We start from the raw sequence: 19645 nt of genomic DNA, 5'->3' as shown, positions 1-19645 counted from the left end.
AAAGCCAATGGAACACTGAGGAACAGATATGCAAACAGATTATGGAAAGATGTAAAACCACAGGGTTGTTGTCATAGATTTCAACTTCCCCAATATAGACTAGGGCCTCCTTAGTGCTCCTTGGGTTTAGACGGGGCATAATTTGTTAGGTGCATCCAGGAAGGTTTCATAAATCACTGTAGATAGTCCAACAAGAGGAGTGGCCATACTGGACCTGGTGTTGGGAAATGAGCCTGGCCAGGTGACCGAACTTTTAGGAAATAGTGATCATAAGTTTTAAGATGGGTATAGATAAGTATGGACCTTGCGGAAGAGTATTAAATTGGAGCAGGAAAAATTATGAGAATATTAGGCAGGGACTAGGGAGAGTTATTTGGGAACAGCTGTTTTTGGGCAAGTCCATATCTGACATGTGGAGGGTGTTTAAAGACCAACTGCACAGAGTACACAACAGGTATGTTCCAGTAAGAAGGATCGCAAGGCAAGGTAACCTTGAATGTTGAAAGAGGTGATGAACTTAGTCAAGAAGAAAAAGGAAATGTAGGTAAGGTTCAGGAAGCCAAAGTCAAATGGAGACCTTGAGGTTTATAAAGAAGTGGGAAATTAGGAGAGCCTAAGGGGCCATGAAAAGTCCTTGGCAAGTAGGATTAAAGGGAATCCCAAAGCATTCTATACATGCATCAAGAACAAGAGGATAACTAGGCAGAGGGTAGGACCACTCAAGGATAAATGAGGGAACATGTGCTTGGAGGTGGAGGATGTGAGCAAAATCCTAAATGAATGTGTTACCAAGGCTGCTTTACTGAGGCAGCTAGAAGTGTAAACAGTCCATGGAGGGGAGGCTGGTTTCTGTGATGTGCTGGGATGTGTCCACAACTCTCTGCAGTTTCTTGCAGTCATGGGCAGAGCAATTGCCGTTCCAAGCCATGATGCATCCAGATAGAATGCTTTCTATGGTGCATTGATAAATATTGGTGAAGGTCAAAGGGGACATACCAAATTTCTTTAGTCTCCTGAGGAAGTGGAGGTGCTATTGAGCTTTCTTGGCCATGGTGTCAATGTGTTTGAAGACGTTCATTATTGGTGATGTTCACTCCTAGGAACTTGAAGATCTCAACCCTCTCGATCTCAGCACCATTGATGTAAGCAGGAGCATGTGCACCGCTCCTCCCTTCCTGAAGTCAATGACCAACTGTTTTGTTCTGCTGACCTTGAGGGAAAGGTTGTTGTCATGACACCATGTCACTAAGCTCTCTATCTCCTTCCTGTACTCCAACTCATCGTTATCTGAGATATGGCCCACTCTGGTGGTATCATCTGCTGACTTGTAGATGGAGTTAAAGCATTCGTGAGTGTAGAGGGAGTAGAGTAGGTGGCTGAGGACAAAAGAATACAAGTAACTCTTGTTTTGCATTTGCTAGAAAAGGTGACATCATTGATCCTAATCTGAAAGATCTCTTATATGTATACAAGATGCCTCCAGTAATAAAGAAGATCATGTCCTTCCTTCTGAAGCCTTTTGTAAGTTAAAAAGCCACTCAAGTATTTTTTTTAAGTTTTTTAAAAAGTAAGGCCTGAAACAGAATGTAAATATAAATCTCCTCAGGCATTTAAAAAGGGCCTTTGAGATTACACTTTGGGAATATTAAAATTGAGTGTATTGCCTCTGTATAAAATTCTTACAATGCTAGCTTATTGAAATACAATGGAGAATGTCTTTAGTTAAGTACTGGATAAACATACATAGTCACATGCAGAATTTCATTGAAAGAGCATATTGTGCAGTCAGTGACAGAATGTGTTAAGCAATACACCCCGGAGCAGATCATCTGACTGCCCAGTTATAGGCGGAAATGTGGTTCTTGCTTTGTTCTCTGGTTGGGTGGACAGATCAGTGGAATGGTTTGCTGATCACTGAAGGTGGCCACCTTCCACCTGCCAGCTCACAAGTGAAGCCAGTTGCTTGTGTGCCACTGGCAGCTAGAATCTCCTGAGTTTTGTGTTCTGGGCAGGCACCATTCAGCAATCCAGTTCTGCCAAAACTATTCAATGCACCTCGACTATTGAATGGCAGGAGACCTGTGCTGAGTAAGATCCCAGGAAGAATGGGGTCTCTGGGACTTGAGTGGGGCGGAATTTTGTGAACATCCTGTGCCCATATAATTGTTTGTAGAAAATGCCAACCCACAAAGCAGAGTTATTCAGGGAAAATAATTAGATGAAGACTGTGGGTGGCCTTTGTATTTTTTCCCAAATAAAAATGTCTAACTCCCACTTCCTCCTCGATATGGAAGCACTGAAAGCATTTTTCGGCTGTGTCCTTTTTGGTGTGGGGTCGAGATGTGTATGATGTCACTGCCCACCCTGTAAAATGCCATCAAGGGGTTCTATGCCAATCACTTGTGAAACAAGTATTAGGTGATTAGAAAATGATAAAAGATATTTGACAATAGACTTATTTATCCAGGTGTGTTCGTTTTTTTTGCTTATGTGCATTGTTAACATTTTTAATTGACTTATTTTTTTCCCCGTTCTTAGAAAAAAAAAGGTTGCAATGCAAATCGATGTAGAGATTAAATTTAACAATCAATCTGTTAACGGAGTATAAATTTTTATTGTCTTTTGTGGATCGTATAGATAAAATAATATTTAGTTGAAGGTTATTGTTAACAAAGTGAATTACTAGACTTGACCAGAAGGTGTTTAGTGCAGGACTCCCTACCTACTCCACTGCAATGTTAAGTCGAGTCCACGTCACTACTCTCCACCCCACGCACCCTGTAGAGGCTGGAGCTGCTTCTATCTGCATCTATCTGGCTGACTAATTTCTGATCACTAGTGTTCCTTAGATCTGCAGTACCACTATTCAGCTGTTGCTGGTGCTATTCTCAACAGTGACACCAGATTAGCATTATTTTAATGGATTGGTCAAGTCACTGTCCCACTAGTTTCAATAATTATAATCAATTACTCCCCGACTATCTTGTCCACCACCCTGTTACTTAATGGCTGCAAAATTCACTGAGAAATCCTAACAACCTAATTATTCTGTGTACAAAGCTGTTTATTTTCTGACTGAGCACTACTCATGTTGCTAATCACACTGACACCTGGATGCATGAATTGTACTGACTTGCTTGAAATGTGACCTTCCAACAGAGGTGGAGAGGTTTATCTGTATTCCAGTGAATTCTTTAAGTAACGGAATTTCTAATCCAGTTTTTAAGAACTTTCAGTATGTTAAGATCTGTTTGGAAGACCCTCTTAGTTTTCTTAAATATCAGATAAGATTAGAAACAGAAAATGCTGGAAGCATTCATCAGGTCAGGCAGCAATTGTGGAAAGAGAAACTGGGTTAATGTTTTGGGTTTAAGACCCTTCCCCATAACTGAGAAAGAGAGAAAACAAGTTTGTATTAAGTTGCAGAGAATGTGTGGGACAAATGGACTATCTCTAATAGGGTGAGACCATGGTTGTTGTGGGAATAAGTAGTAGAGGTCATTTGGTTGTGGGTTAATAGGGGAATAGGGAGAGAAGTAGAACTAAAGCTATGAGATGGGGGCAGTTAGCAGGTGAGAATACAAACAAAGGAATGTGAAAAGGTGCAAAACGCAGGGCTGTAGGACGTGCCTGGCAGGACAGGCTGTACTATCATAGAACACTACAACACAGTACAAGCCCTTCGGCCCACAATGTCGTGCCGACATTTTATCCTGCTCCAAGATCTATCTAACCCTTCCCTCCCACATAGCCCCCCACTTCTCTATCATTCATGTGTCTATCTAAGAGTCTCTTAAATGTCCCTAATATATCTGCCCCCACAACCTCTGTCCCACTATCAGGGACCCAAACTAGACCTTTCGGGTGAAGCAGTGATTCACTTGCACTTTTTCCAATCTAGTGTACTGCATTCAGTGTTCAAAATGTGGTCCTCTCTTCAATGGAGAAACCAAATGCAGATGACTATGTGGAACACTTCCGTTCAGTCCACAGGGATGACTTGGAGCCCCCGTTGTCCCCATCCCATTCCCTCTATGGCCTCCTACACTGTTCTAATGATGCCCAATCAAAACTTGAAAAACAGCACTTCATTTTCCATCTCGACATATTGTAGTCGACTGGACTCAATATTGAATTCTACAGCTTTTGGTAACTCGCTTTCTCTGTCTGTATCAGAACTGGTCAGTTCTTCTGTAAGTCACACATTTGTGATTTTTGGCTTTGTTTTTCTCTCTCTATTAGCATGGCCTGACCTGCTGGGCATGTTCATGCTCCTTTGTTTGATTTCTCACTCTCTAACTTTCCCAATCCTCGTAGCTTTTAGAATCAGAGAGAGAGAGAGAGAGAGCACAGAAACGGGCCCTTTGGCTCACTAAGTCAGCATCGACCTGTAACTATTTACTCCAATCATACATTAATCCCATTTATTTATTCTCACCACAACCTTATCAACAACCCCACCACCCCCCTCGCCTCCCAAATTCGACCACTCACCTACATATGAGAAGCAATTAACCTACCAACCCACGTGTCTTTGGGGTGCTGGTGGTCATAGGAGCATCTGGAGGAAATTGGCATGGTCACAGGAAGAATGTACAAACTCCACACAGACAGCACCTGAGGTCTGGATTGACCCGGGTCATTGGTGCTGCGAGGAAGTAGCTCTACTGGCCACTGTACTGCCCAGTTTGTTCCAGTTATTCTCTCTCTCTAACTGCCCCCACTGACTCTTCAACTGAATGATTTGTACTAAGTCTGCCCAAGACAAGCCTAACCTCGTACAATGAGAGGTGTTCCTTTTGTCTTATCCAAATTTCCCCCACCTTCTCGACAACATAATGCTAACCTGTTTTCACCCTTACCCTATTCTGCTGAAGAGTCTATAACCTGAAACTTTATTTCTTTGTTTGCTGAGTATTTCCAGAATTTTCTTTTTTCTCTTTCAGATCTCCAGAATCTGCATTTTTTTATATATATAATTTCATTTACTGAGTTTACTTAATCTATATGAAACAATATTTTGGCACACACATTAAAAATAAGAAGGTAATAATTAATACAGCTTAACTTGTTAAAAATCAGGGTATTAGGAGCATAGAAAGAATTGTGAGATGGTAGCAGGGTTATGCTGATCCTTGAGTCTCCCTTGCAGCCCATTTTGGAAGCAAACTTGAAATTCTTGTCTAGAATGCCCCAACATTTTAAGCTCTTTTACTTTTATAGATCTACTTTCTCTATCCCCACCCTTGTCTGTCATACTTTCCTTCTCCCTTATGCCAATTACTTGACTCGTGACTGGTTGCTAGTCAGCCTATCGGGTATTAGTTGTAGTGAGATTTGTGAGAATAGTTATTGTTAGTTACAGTGCTTAATTACTGCTGATACTTTCCCAGTGATTAATCTTAAACTTTGTTCCCCTGTCTTAGAGTCGAAGAATGGCAGATATCTTGAAGAACCTTTGTGGAATAGGGCAAGTCATTTACTACTTGATTTTTTCTTTCATCCTGAATTTGTTTAGCATGTGCTTTTGAAATCAGTGATATTTCACTGGTTAACATCATTTTCCTGCAGGCTGAGGCTCCGGTTTAGTATTCATTCCCAGGGTTCTAAATTTCAGGGATGAGCTGCACTGCTCTTGTGAGGGATGGAAAGGAAATCCGTGTCTCTTTGGTGATCAAAGAATCAGAAAAGGACTCAGGCATATGGACCTGGAGGAAAAGGGGGCATGTTTACAAGCAAGAACAATCAAACAAATGCTATTCTCACAGTTATGATCTGAAACAGAGCAAACGGAGTGGATGGGACTTTAAAAGGGCAGATTCCATGATCTACAAAGAGTGATGGATTGCAGAGCTTAGTGGTGAAACAGGGGAAAAGCTAAATGACTGGCTGTTTAAATGGTATGAGTAGCTGTTGGATCCAAACAAAACAAAAATGGGTGAATGACATTTTGACATTTGGCAGCAGTTAAAGTATTGGATATCCATAAAGTGCCATCAAGATTTTCCAATATGGAGTGGGGAGCCATAAGCAGAAGTCATCAGGCACATGGCAAGGGCAGCAGGTGGAACAGGGATTTTATTTTAAATAACTCCAAGCCCTCTTCTTTGCAGGCTCAGAACCTGAGGAACTGATATTGTTTTGGGGACCTCATGGATTGCTGGTCAGGGACCTCTGTGCCTGAACAGGCAGCCTCTGCTATCAGATTACTCGTTCCTCCCTCTCTAACTTAAAAATGCTTTTGTTTAAACCTGGCACTTTGGATATCCAGATTGTTTAGATATTACAGCTATTGAGTTATAATATAGAACATTATTGATTCTAAATGTATTTATTGGTTTGAAATGTTGTTCAAATGTTAAGGCTGTTGGACTGCTCCAATGTTAAAATGAATGCAGTTAGTCTAGGCTGCATATTCTTTTCCTCTTGTTGGTGAGGCCCTCAATGTTTTCTGTTTATGTTCTTACAGATCAGTCTCTGAACTATGGAAGCACCAAACTGCAGTAGAGGTGAGATCTGTTATTCCATAGTTTGGATAGTGACCAATCTGTATTCCATTTGCAGAATGTTTATTTGGCTTTTGTTTATATTTTATATATTTTTAAAATCTGAAACAGTAAAGAGTCCAATAAGATCTATGACTTTTATTAAGGGATGCACACCAAAAAAAAACATGTTTTCTGTAAGTATAATCTGCACTATGGTGTAAGTATCATAGTTATCTCACTGGAGAGCAGGAGTAATGGATGAGGTCCACGTTCAATTTCAGTTATTGGTGTATAGGGGAATTTAAATTAACTTAATTGAATATAAATGGTTTAAGAACTAAGTTGCAGTAATAATGAACATTGAAATGCTGTTTAATCATAATAGCCCATTTGGTCATTTCTGTACTTTAGGGAAGGAAATCTGCCTATCTTACCCTGTCTGGATTTTATATGACTGCTATTGTTCTTATTTCTAAAATCAAAGTCAAGTTTATTGGCAAATGCACCAGTGCATGTATGCACAGGTGCATTGAAAAATTTACTTGCAGCAGCATCTCAAGCACTTAAATTGGTTTATTATTGTAACGTGTACTGAGGTACAGTGAAAAACTCTGTTTTGCATGCTATCCATACAGATCATTTCATTACAACAGTGCATTGAAGTAGCACAAGGGAAAACAATAACAGAATGCAGAAAAGTTTTGCAGTTCCAGTGAAAGTGCAATGCAGGCAGACAATAAGGTGCAAGGCCATAATGAGGTAGATAGATTCAATAGTCCATTCAATAGTCTTATAGTGGTGGGATAGAAACTGTCCTTAAGCCTGGTGGTACATGCTTTCAGGGTTTTGTATCTTTTGCCCAGTGGGAGGGGGGAGAAGAGAAAATGTCCAGGACAAGTGGGGTCTTTGATTATGCTGGCTGCTTTACCAAGGCAGTGAGAAGTGTAGACAGAGTCCATGGAGGGGAGGCTGGTTCTCATGATGTGCTGAGCTGTGTTCATAACTCCCTGCAGTTTCTTGCAGTTCCGGGCAGAGCAGTTGCCATACCAAGCCCTGATGCATCCAGATTGGATGCTTCCTATGGTGCATCAATAAAAATTGGTGAGGATCAAAGGGGACATGCCAAATTTCTTTATCCTCCTGAGGAAGTAGAGGCACTGGTGATGTTTCTTGGCCGTGGTGTTCACGTGGTTGGACTAGGATAGACTATTGGAAATGTTCAGTCCCAGGAACTTGAAGCTTGCAACCTGCTTGACTTCAGCACCGTTGATGTAAACATGAGCGTGTGCACCAGCCCCCTTCCTGAAGTCAATGGCCAGCTTATTTAGCATCATATAAGCAGCATTCACAAGAAAAACATAAATTAAATACAGGTTTTACAAGAACGAACACAATTAGAATAAAAAAAAGTCCATTTTAGTGCAAAGTGATTAAACTGGTCATAGTGTTGCTAAACTGTAGTGATTAGGGTTTTGCCAGTTGGTTTAAGAACCAAATGGTTGAAGGGAAGTAGCTGCTCTTGAACCCGGTGGTGTGCAACTTCAAGCTTCTGTACCTCCTGCCTGATGGTAGCTGTGAGAAGATGTCGTGGTCCAGGTGATGTATTGGGCTGAGTCCACTACTCTCTGAATTCTTGTGTTTCTGCGCATTCAAATTGCCATAGCAGACTATGATGCAACCAGTCAGGACACCTTCAACAGTACATCTGTAGAAGTTTGTTAGAGGATCCAGTGATAAGCTGAACCTCCTTAACCTCCAAAGAAAGTAAAGACGCTGGCATGCCTTCCATGTGACTACATCTATGTGCTGGGCCCAGGACAGGTCATCCGATATGTTAACGCCTAGAAATTTAAAGCTGCTGACTCTCTCCCACTGATTCCCCCAATGCAGACTGGTGCATGTTCACCCTCCTCCCCCTTCCTGAAGTCAACAATCAACTCTTCAGTTTTACTGATGTTGAATGAGAGGTTATTGTTGCAGCACCAATTAGAAAGCTCCAAACTGCTTTGAGGCTGCACTTGCTCTCAATTGCGCACAGATTGGCTGCAGGTGACTGCCCCTTCACTTCGAGTGCCCAGTCATATCGGTCAGTCTCTGTGAAGCTCCATTTGATGAACTGTGTTTGTCACCCAGTATGCTTGCTGAACAGTCCAGTTAAAATTGCATCAGGAGCTGAGTGAAATAATTGAATGCCTACTGAAATTTATTCATGAGCCAGCCTCTTTCTGATGTATCTGCAGTCTCTTGGTCTCCTCTTTTTGGTGGATGAGTAAGTGACCTGAAATAATTGCACAGTTAAAATGGTGAGTGAATTTTTGCAATATTAACTACCTACTTTTTCCTATTATCGGGGTTGAGATTGAGCTGTATATATGCAAAGCAAACTGCCACCAGTAAGAAAACCAAGTAAATGTACTTTGCCTAGGCTTACTGCGAGGAGTACGTCAACTTGTGGAAAAGCAAGAAGCTCGATGTCCTGCTCTGTCCAGCATTAGGTCCTGCCTTCAGCCTTGGATATGCTGGAAAGCTAACAGGTAGGTAAAACTGAAAGTAAGCCCTTAATTGAAATAAAGGTTTCTTATAATGTCATATTCCAGTGTCATCATCCTATTTGACCATTATGGGATATCCCACAGATTCAGATTAGTTTATTGTCATATACATCAGGGTGCAGTGAAATCCCTCGCTCCTGTGAAGCTCACAGAGGTAATAATAAATACAGAGATGAGTCCAATAACAATGGAATGGTGCAAAGTATAGTAGTACAAGCTGAGGTAGTGCAAAAAGAACTGCTAAAGTGACATAATAGAAGAAGTAGAACTAAGGGTTCGAGAATGGCAGCATTATCAGGAAGGGGATGTGAAAGAGGTGATTGGTTCAGGAGTCTGATGATAGTGGGGAAGAAGCTGTTCTTGAGTCTAGTCATCTGGGCTTTCAAGCTCCTGTAACATCTCGTAGAAGGGAGTGAAGGGAGTAAAGGGAATGGCCAGGGTGGCAGGCATCCTTGATGTCTGATCTCTACCCACTTCATGTCTTATTCCACCAAGGTTTGCTTGATTTTCATTGGGAATGGCGGCTCTGGGTTTCTTTTGTACTTAATGCTCAAGTGGGACTGAATGCCAAAGTTACCCAATAACTTGCTTTTACATAGGAATAGAAACAGAAAAATGCAAGGAACCCTCAACAGGTCAGGCAGCATCTGTAGAAAGAGAAACAGAATTAACATTTCGGGGCACTTGCTATGAAATCTTCTCATGCATCAAAAGTGACAAATGATCCAGTGGATAAAGTACTTTCCACAGCTCGTAATTTACAGTAATAATGTCTAGTCAGTTGGGATTGTTTGTGAATGTTGATTATTTTAGATGGTGCAAAACACATTTGGTGTAAACCAATTTGGAGATTGAAAATGCAGTTGGTTTTGCAGAGTGGATCAGATTGACAGTCTGAAACACTTACGAGGGCTGCTCATGAAAATCTGTTTTATTTTAATCATGCATCATATTAATATCTTTAGTTACATTTATGAAGATACAAATACCATTCTTTGTTAAAGCTTGGTGTTATTATCAGTCTGTTGAATTTAATATCTTATCAACTTTACAATTAGGTTGAATTTTGATTATCAAAACCATGCCAGCTCTGTTGTTATCTAAGCACTGTCTCTTGCTACCCTTCTGTTGAGGCTCCCCTAGACACCCCTACTTACCTTCTGGGGCAGCCCACCCCTCTTTAAGACCTTCAGATCTGTTTGGGAACAACAACTGACCTCACAGGCCAGCTGAATCCTCTCCAGGCCTGACCAGAAGAAATCACTTATCTTCCAGTCCAGATGCATCCATTCCAGGTCTGTCCTTACATGGTCACTTACCTTCCAGTTCGGTTGGCTCCACTCTAGGACTTCCAGGACCGACTGGACACAGCCACTTACCTCAGAAGTGTGGTAAGAGGGCTGGGCTGCAGGTGAGGCTGAAACATTGTGGGTTCAAGACCCCCCTCCCCAGCATACTACTAGCTAATGTCCAGGCCACTGAGAACAAAGTTGATGAACTAAGGGCAAGACTGACATACCAAAGAGAACTGAGGTCTGCTGTGTGCTATGTCTCACCGAAATGTGGCTTACACCTGCTTCACCTGACTGTGCCATACAATTTGAGAGCTTCTCAATTCATTGGATGGACTGTACAGCGTCCTCTGGCAAAGTCAAAGGCAGAGGAGTCTGCTTCATGATCAACAACTTGTGGTACTCGGATGTGACAGTCCTGGTGAGTTCCTGCTCCCCCAGCTTAAAATATCTAACAGTGAAGTGTCATGCATTCAACCTGCCATGGGAGTTCACTTCAGCTATCCTGATGGCAGTCTACATCCCACCCCAGACAGACATGAAGCCTGCACTCAATGAGCTATACTCTGTGGTCAACAGCCTTGAAATGGGATACCCTGAGGCCCTCTTCATCATTGCAGGGGACTTCAATCAGGTCAACCTCAAGAGTGTATTATCAAAATACTACCAGCATGTCCTCTGTCCCACCAGGGGCCCAAACACCCTTGACCATTGCTATACAACCATGAAAGATGTCTACCAAGCACCCCCTACCCTCACTTTGGTAAGTCAGACCACCAGGCTGTGCGGCTTCTCCCTGCATACAAACAGAAGGTGAAACGGGAGGATCCAGTGCAGAAATTTGTATGGTGCTGCTCTGCGGAAATAGATGAGCATCTATGCAACTGCTTTGAGTCGGTAAAATGGTCCATGTTCAAAGAGTCAGCTGCCAGCCTAGATGAATATGTCATCACCATCACGGACTTTATCAGCAAATGTGTTGAGGACTGTGTACCAAAGAGGACAATCTGGGTGTTCCCAAACCAGAAACCATGGATGAAACGGGAGATCCACACCCTACAGAAGTCTAGGACTGCAGCATTCAAATCAGGTGGCCCTAACCATCACAAGAAATCTAGATACAATCTATCAGAGATGCCAAGAGACAATACCAGTCCAACATCGAGTCCCAGACCAGCTGTCAATTGTGGCAGGGTTTATATGCTATAATGGGCTACAAAACTAGGTTGGGCAGCATCGCCAACAACAGTGCATTCCGTCCCGATGAGCTTAACGCATTCTATGCATGTTTTGAACAGAAGCGGATTGGTATGTCACCACCCACCCTGACAGCTTCCAATGCACCTGAACCCATAGTTACCATTGAGGACGTAAGATCAGTCTTCTGGAGAGTGAAGCTGCGGAAAGCATCTGGCCCAGATGGTGTCTCTGGCTGTGTCCTTGGATCCTGTGCAGATCAGCTGGTGGGGGTATTTGAAGACGTCTTTAACCCCTCCCTGCTTCAATCTGCTTTATGAAGACCACTATCATCCCGATACCTAAGAAAAGCAAGGTAACGTGCCTTATTGACAACCGCCCGGTGACTCTGACATCCACCATCATGAAGTGCTTTGAGAAACTGGTCATGGCACACATTAACTCCAACCTCCCAGAAAACCTCGACCCACTGCAATTCGCCTACCGCCGAAACAGGTCTACGGTGGGTGCCATCTCCCCGGCCCTGCACTCTTCTCTGGAGCATCTGGACAATAAAGACACTTGTGTTAGACTATTGTTTATTGACTACAGCTCCGCCTTAAATACTAGAATTCCAAGAATCTCATCACCAAACTCAGAGACCTGGGACTCAACACCTTCCTTTACAACTGTATCCTTGACTTCCTGACCAACAGACTGCAATCAGTGAGGATAGGCAGCAACACCTCTGCCATGATTCTTCTCAACACTGGTGCCTCACAAGGCTGCGTCCTCGGCTCCTTACTCTACTCCCCTTACACTCATGGCTGTGTGGCCAAATTCTGCTCTACAAGTTTGCAGATGATACCACCATAGTAGGCCATATCTCAAATAATGATGAGTCGAGTACAGGGTGGAGATAAAGAGCTTAGTGACATGGCGTCATGACAACAACCTTTCCCTCAATGTCAGCAAAACGAAAAGGCTGGTCATTGACTTCAGGAAGGGGCGGTGCACATGGTCCTGTCTATATCAACGGTGCTGAGGTCGAGAGGGTTGAGAGCTTCAAGTTCCTAGGAGTGAACATCACCAATAGCCTGTCCTGGTCCAAACATGTAGATGCCACAGCCAAGAAAGCTCACCAGTGCCTCTACTTCCTCAGGAGGCTAAAGAAATTTGTCATGTTCCCTTTGACGCTCACCAATTTTTAATCAATGCATCATAAAAAGCATCCTATCTGGATGCATCACGGCTTGGTATGGCAACTGCCCTGCCAATGACCGCAAAAAAACTATAGAGAGATGTGGACGCACAGGTCAGTACATCACGGAAACCCGCCTCCCTTCCATGGACTCTGGCTACACTTTTCACTGCATCAGTAAAGCAGCCTCCCCCTCTCATCAGTAAGAAGATACAAAAGCCTGATAGCAGGTACCACAGGGCTCAATGATAACTTTTATCCTGCTGTTGTAAGACTATTGAACGGTTCCTTAGTATGATAAGATGGACACTTGACCTCACAATCTACCTTGTTATGACCTTGCACCTTATTGTCTACCTGCACTGTACTTTCTCTGTGGCTGTTACACTTTATTCTGCAGTATGCAAGACAAGTTTTCACTGTACCTCAGTACAAGTGACAATAATAAACCAATTTCAATAGCTCATTGCCCCATGCAGTGAGTCTCTGCTGTTCTTTATCATCTTGCCAACAATCTCTATCCCCCATGCTTTTGTTAGACCTTTCGAATCATTCCCTGGTCAGGGAAGAGGTTTATAATTGAATGGTTGAATCAAAAATGAATGATGGGGCACTAGAAACCAGAGGTAGATCATAACCACAGTTTCACAGTACTATTTGCTAACCAATCAACATAGGAACCGTAGCCCAATGAGCATTAGGACCCTGAGGGGTGCTGAGTACACTTGGGTCTGATGGACCAGCCCTTGTCCATCACTCTCTTGTTCACCACAGTGATTCTAGAGGACTGAACATTCGCAATGGTGGTCTTTTCTTGTAAATATTACAATATAAAATACTCTATTTCAGTTACTCCTGATATTTAGTACCCCATGTGTTTTGAAGATTGAGAAGGCCTATTTTTCTTCTACAGTTTCATCCAGTAGCAAGATTATTTTCAACCTGTTAAATTTCCCAGCTGGTGTGGTGCCAGTGGGTATGGTGACTGAGAAGGATGAAGAGGAGCTGAAGGACTATGTAGGTTACTGCAACGATTTCTGGGACAGGAGTTTCAAAAAGGTTGGTGCTTCAGACTGAAATGTGAGCCTTAGAACATAGAACAGTACAGCACAATACGGGCCCTTCGGCCCACAATGTTGTGCCGACCTTTAAACCTTGCCTAAGACTATCTAACCCCTTCCTCCCACGTATCCCTCTATTTTAAATTCTTCCATATGCTTATTTATTAATCTCTTGAATTTGACCAATGTACCTGCCTCCACCACCGCCCCAGGCAGCGCATTCTATGCCCCAACCACTCTCTGGATAAAGAACCTTCCTCTGATATCTCCCTTGAACTTCCCACCCATTACTTTAAAGCCATGCCCTCTTGTCTTGAGCATTGTTGCCCTCTACTCTATCTAGTCCTCTTAATATTTTGTACACTTCTATCATGTCCCCTTTCATCCTTCTTCTCTCCAAAGATTAAAGCCCTAGCTCCCTTAGTCTCTCCTCATAATGCATACTCTCTAAACCAGGCAGCATCCTGGTAAATCTTCACTGCACCCTTTCCAATGCTTCCACGTCCTTCCTATAATGAGGCAACCGGAACTGGACACAGTACTCGAAATGTGGTCTAACCAGAGTTTTATAGAGCTGCGTCATTACCTCACGGCTCTTAAACTCGATCCCTCGACTTATGAAAGCTAACACCCATAAGCTTTTTAACTACCTTATCCACCTGTGAGGCAACTTTCAGGGATCTGTGGATATGGAGCCCCCAGATTCCTCTGCTCCTCCACATTACCAAGAATCCTGCCATTAACTTTGTACTCTGCCTTGGAGTTTGTCCTTCCAAAGTGTACCACCTCACACTTCTCCGGATTAAACTCTATCTGCCACTTCTCAGCCCAGCTCTGCATCCTATCAATGTCCCTCTGCAATCTTCGACAATCCCCTATACCATCCACACCGCCACCAACCTTTGTGTCATCTGCAAACTTGCCAACCCACCCTTCTACCCCCTCATCCAAGTCATTGATAAAAATCACAAAAAGCAGTGGTCCCAGAACCGATCCTTGTGGGACACCCCTAGTCACAGCCCTCCAGTCTGAATGTACTCCCTCCACCACAACCCTCTGCTTTCTACAAGCAAGCCAATTCTGAATCCACACGGCCAAGCTTCCCTGGATCCCTTGATTTAGAATTGATTCAGAAATGTCTGCATTGAAAGGTTGATCTCAAAACCAGTAAGTATGTGAGATCAATTTCAGCTCTCTCATTTGCTATTTTCACTTCATTTTTTTCCTCCCCATACTGTTTGGAAATCACATCTTACTCTTTTAAGTCATAACCTTCAACAAGCATGTACTTAATAACACAGTTTGAGACCTTTAGTGCTAGTTTCTAGTTTAAACTGTTCATTCTGAGGGTGAAATGTCATCCCCAGGTACTAATGATTCGGGTGCTGTCTGCTACAGAGTGGAAGAAAATGATGCTTTTGGTCTTAGTTTTATTTCTGATCTATGGTAGCCCTGGTTCCTAATGGGTCTGTGCTATCCCACTGTACAAAAGTCATTCTTACATTATCCTTAAGCATCTGCTTTCTTTTCTCTTCTGTCCAGTTGGCGGGGCGTCACCACAATGCACACTTTCAAACACTGAAGCATTGTGCAAGTCTGCAAGTGCACATTTAACAGTGTTGGATGCCACTACCAACTTGTTTGTTGAGGGTTGTCACCTTTTAGTTTCCTGTGACGCAACAGTGCTTCTTTCTTCAGATGTCTAATTCTTCCCCATTTGTTTGGTTTCCAATTTTTCTGCTTGACCAATGAAACCAGTTTGGCTGATACTTGTCCTCTCTTGTGCCAGGACATTAGCATTAACACGTGTGCCCCTGAGTCAGAAGGCTGTGAGTTCAATTCCCACTGGTGCACAAAGACTCAGTACAATGGAGATACAGGGCTGGAACTTTGTCCTCTGTTGCATGTGTTAAATGGCAAATACAGTAGCATATCCATTCTTACAAAATTTGATTCCATTAATTTCTGTCACAAGTCATGAGGCCTTCATTTTGAAGTAGCTTAGTTGGCTAACAGCATTTGAGAGACCAAGGCCAAGGAAAGGGTGATGTCTTGGCAACAAGGCCACCTGTGATGATTTAACTCATAACTGATGCGCAGCCCAGATGCAGGCCTGCAATAGATCATACAATCGCAGAATTGATATGGTGCAAAAGAGGCCATTTGACACTCTGAGTCTATGCCCGCTCCCAGTCAAGCAATCCCATCGGGTTCAACTTCTCTCACCCTCTAACTCTCCAAATTATTGTATCTCAGTGCCCATTTAATTCCACCCCTCCTGCCAGTGAGTTCCAGATCATAGCTCATCTCAGAGTTTAGAAAAAAATGCCTTCCACCCCTATCTTGTTTAATCCATGCTGCAACATGGAATGTGATGGAAAAAGTCATTGGTCTTCACTGCTTGAGTCGCTCTGGCAGAGATTTGCAATACACACAGAGTGGCTGCCAAGATTCACTGTAGATAACGTAGGCTGTGCAACATCACTAATATAAGGGGCAGTGCCTATCACCAGCAGCTGGAAAGCAGCAGGAGGTGGTAATGGAAAGGTGGAGCAATCTAGACTGTCCTTCTATTGCCTGTTTTTTGAACTCTAGCTAATGAGTCACCAGTAACTACGGCACCAATTACAGTCTCAACAGCTCCACAAGGCAAAGATAAAAGCCACCGCATTCCAAGCCAGATTATTATTTAAATTTGCAGAAGACACGAAAATTGGTGAAGTGGAGTTGTGTATAGTGAGGAAGGTTGTCAAAGGATACAGCAGGGTATAAATCAGTTGGAAATTTGGGCAGAGAAATTGCAGATTGAGTTTAATCTGAATAAGTGTGAGGTGTTGCACTTTGGGAAGTCAAATACAAAAGGAAACTCTAGACTAAATGGCAGGACTCTTAGGATAATTGATGTATAGATAGGTCTTGGGGTACTCATCCATAGCTCCCTGAAAGTGGCATCACAAGTACATAGGGTGGTAAAGAAAGTGTACAGCATGCTTGCCTTCATTGGTCAGGGCATCAAGCATAACAGTCAAAAAATCATATTGCAGCTGTATAAAACTTTGGTTAGGCCACATTTGGAGTACAGTGTGCAGTCTGGTTGCCACACTGCAGGAAGGATGTGGAAGCTTTGTAGGGGGTAACTTTTAGTGGAAGAGACTCCTGATGGTGTCTAAGGATTCCTCAAAGCACTGGCCCTAGAGGTCTGGCTGCCATACTCGGCATGAGAGGAGGCTGTCTATGATGGCTAGCTGATGAGCAGAGGCAAAGAAACTGGCAGTGGAGGAAGGAAAGTACCTTTGAAAGAGGTCTGCAGGCCTCTGATCTGCCTGCTGTGCACAGGATGGCACCTTTAGGAATTTTCCCATTCCACTACTGGACAACTGTGTTGCCTCACAGGCACCCAATCAGATTGTAAATGTTCAGACCCTTGTCCATGATGGCAACAGTCTAGTCTGAGCATCCATCACATGGAGATATTGGGTGGCTACTGCATATACTGAGATAAAGGCAGCAACATTAGTGATCGAACACCACATCGTGTCTGGCTCCTCAGTTGTCCGAGATGATTTGTCCACTTCTTTCACATGGGAAAGGATGAGGACTAAGCTCTGTGCCTAGTCTTGCACCAGGTTGATGTTGTATTACTGCATAACCTTTTGATATTAATTGAGAGCTTCCCTGCAAGCTACATGAACTCACAGTTGAAATTTACCTTTTGCCAGATGGAAGCTACTCTTTCCTGTGGTATCACCCCATGGTGATCCATCTTTATATTATCCTCTAATCTGTGGGAAAGGCCAGTACCTGAGCTAGTGATTGCAAGTGGGTTTCTTATCGCTGATTTCTTGCTGCATGTTGCTCCAACAGTTCTCCGCTCTATGAAGTGAGAAAGGGCTCTTGATACGGTTGTAATGTTGGTTGGGGGGGGTGGGGTTGGGGGGTGCGGGTGGTAATAAGTGCTGCCTTCACAATCCAAGTTGAGAGGGAAGAATGTGAATAGGGAGATTGGGTATGAAGATACCATCATCTTTGATGGGTCAGCCCTGCCACTGATCATGGTCTCTGCAGCAAGTATCCCAGTACCAGTGACCGCTGCCCTCCCATGTGGTTTAGGATGCCTGTACGTGACTGTCCCCCACCTCTTCAGGTACTGGTGCCATATCCAGAATTGCCTGCTGCTGGAATTCAGTTAGGTTGGGGGCACAACTTGCTGGCAGAATCCTCCTTGACTTAGCCCTGAATTCTCCCTTGACAAAATAATGTTACAGTTCTCACCTAATTCTGATGAGCATGATTTAGGATTAAATTGAAAATCTCAACACAGGTTTTTAACATTGATGGGTGTTGGAAACTTCAAAATTATTCTGGAACTAAGAGGAAGGGGTGATTATAATGTCACTTTTTTGGGAGAACACAAATGTCCAATCATAGAAGGAAAATTCATTATATAGTGTTGTTCTTCTGGGTTCTGGTAGGTTGGAGTGCTTGATGAGGTATGTAACTGGAACTATAACTTATTTTTAATGTAAACTGTTCCTGAACCAAATTGGACAAAGGGATGAAAAAGATAAATTTATTTTCTGTTACTGTGAGGCTGGAGAAGAAATTACCCCACATCTAATCATATGTTAACAGTAAACTGCCTTACGTAAATGTGAGAATGAATTGGTCCAGCTAGCACTTTATGCCTTGAACTTCATCCCCATTTGTTAATACTAGACCTATATGGTTGTGTCAGCTCTCTGCCTCTGAAAGTCATTCCATTGTCTTTGATTTTTGTTTATTGTTTGGCTTTACATTCTCAAGCAGTGCAAGTGTCCTGATCTTCCACCCAAAAATGTATTGACAATGTAACCAATGAAAGCTAATGACTAATTTTAACATTTATTATCTCATTTGCAAATGATCTTATTTTGCTGTTTTTTTTATCCCCCCTCTTGTATTTCAGGCTGTGTCGGGTGCTGTTGGTCTGCCATTAGCTGTGCAGTGTGTAGCTTTACCTTGGCAGGATGAACTTTGCCTACGTTTTATGAAGGAGGTGGAAAGAGTTGTGCAAAAGAAGAAAGGCATTTAACTGCGTCAGACTGGAATGTCCTTTTAAATCGATGTTACCAGCTAGGCCTTCAATGCAGATGCTGCTCTGTTCAGGATGTGGCAACTATTTTTGGTATCCTGTGGCATATATTTGAGATACTTAACACATATTTAGATTAAGAATCTGAAATGAGGAAGCATAATCATGACGGATACAGAAAAAGTTTTGGTCTGTGTTCTTCCACTCTGACACATTTTCCACAGTAAATGAGATTTAACAGAACTCAAATTTAATCTGGTCTCATTGCCAAATGTTGGGGTTTGATGTACGAGGGAAAAATCTTTCAAAATATTAAGCAAACGGATTTTGGGCAATGCAATAATATCAGGCATGTTTACTTTTCTAGTTCAGCTTTTTCCTTCAGCTGACAAAAGAAAATTTTCTGTGCTGCATCACTATTATGATTTGGTAATCTGCTATCTAATGGCAGTGTGGTAGTTATATTACTGGCCTAAATCCAAAGAATTTAATGTTCAAATCCTAATAAATCCATAATGGAAATCCTGCATCAGTTGCAACGTCAACCTGGTGTTCTAATGTTCTTCTCTGTTACTTTATCTGGACATTCACCAGCAATACAGTCACCAAATCATTTGCTATGACCAGCAACTTAACTGGACCAAGCACACAGGTACAGTGGCTACAAGAGCAGGTCTGGGACTGAGTATTCCTTGGTGACCTCACTTCCCCCAAACTTTTTCCACCATCTACAATGGTGGAATCAAGATTGTGATGGAATGGTCTTTACTTGCCTGGATGAGTGCAGCTTGACACCATCCAGGA

At 42.7% G+C, this 19645-nt stretch overlaps 1 protein-coding gene across 1 annotated transcript in view; it reads left to right on the top strand.

Moving 5' to 3' along the window:
• LOC127568256 (vitamin D3 hydroxylase-associated protein) overlaps positions 1 to 19368 on the top strand; it is a 43805-nt gene extending 24437 nt beyond the window's left edge. Inside the window, exons 10-15 of the mRNA XM_052011786.1 lie at positions 1422 to 1521; positions 5427 to 5470; positions 6470 to 6509; positions 8914 to 9022; positions 13623 to 13768; positions 18716 to 19368. Of these exons, the coding sequence (XP_051867746.1) occupies positions 1422 to 1521; positions 5427 to 5470; positions 6470 to 6509; positions 8914 to 9022; positions 13623 to 13768; positions 18716 to 18841 (565 nt within the window). The 3' untranslated portion in view covers positions 18842 to 19368. The remainder of the gene's footprint in view (positions 1 to 1421; positions 1522 to 5426; positions 5471 to 6469; positions 6510 to 8913; positions 9023 to 13622; positions 13769 to 18715) is intronic.
• Positions 19369 to 19645: the final 277 nt, after the last annotated feature.

This window comes from Pristis pectinata, chromosome 3 (assembly GCF_009764475.1).
Source record: "Pristis pectinata isolate sPriPec2 chromosome 3, sPriPec2.1.pri, whole genome shotgun sequence".
NCBI classification, from domain to species: domain Eukaryota; kingdom Metazoa; phylum Chordata; class Chondrichthyes; order Rhinopristiformes; family Pristidae; genus Pristis; species Pristis pectinata.
The sequence above is the reverse complement of the archived record's forward strand: the minus strand, read 5'-3'. Positions and strand labels throughout refer to the sequence as shown.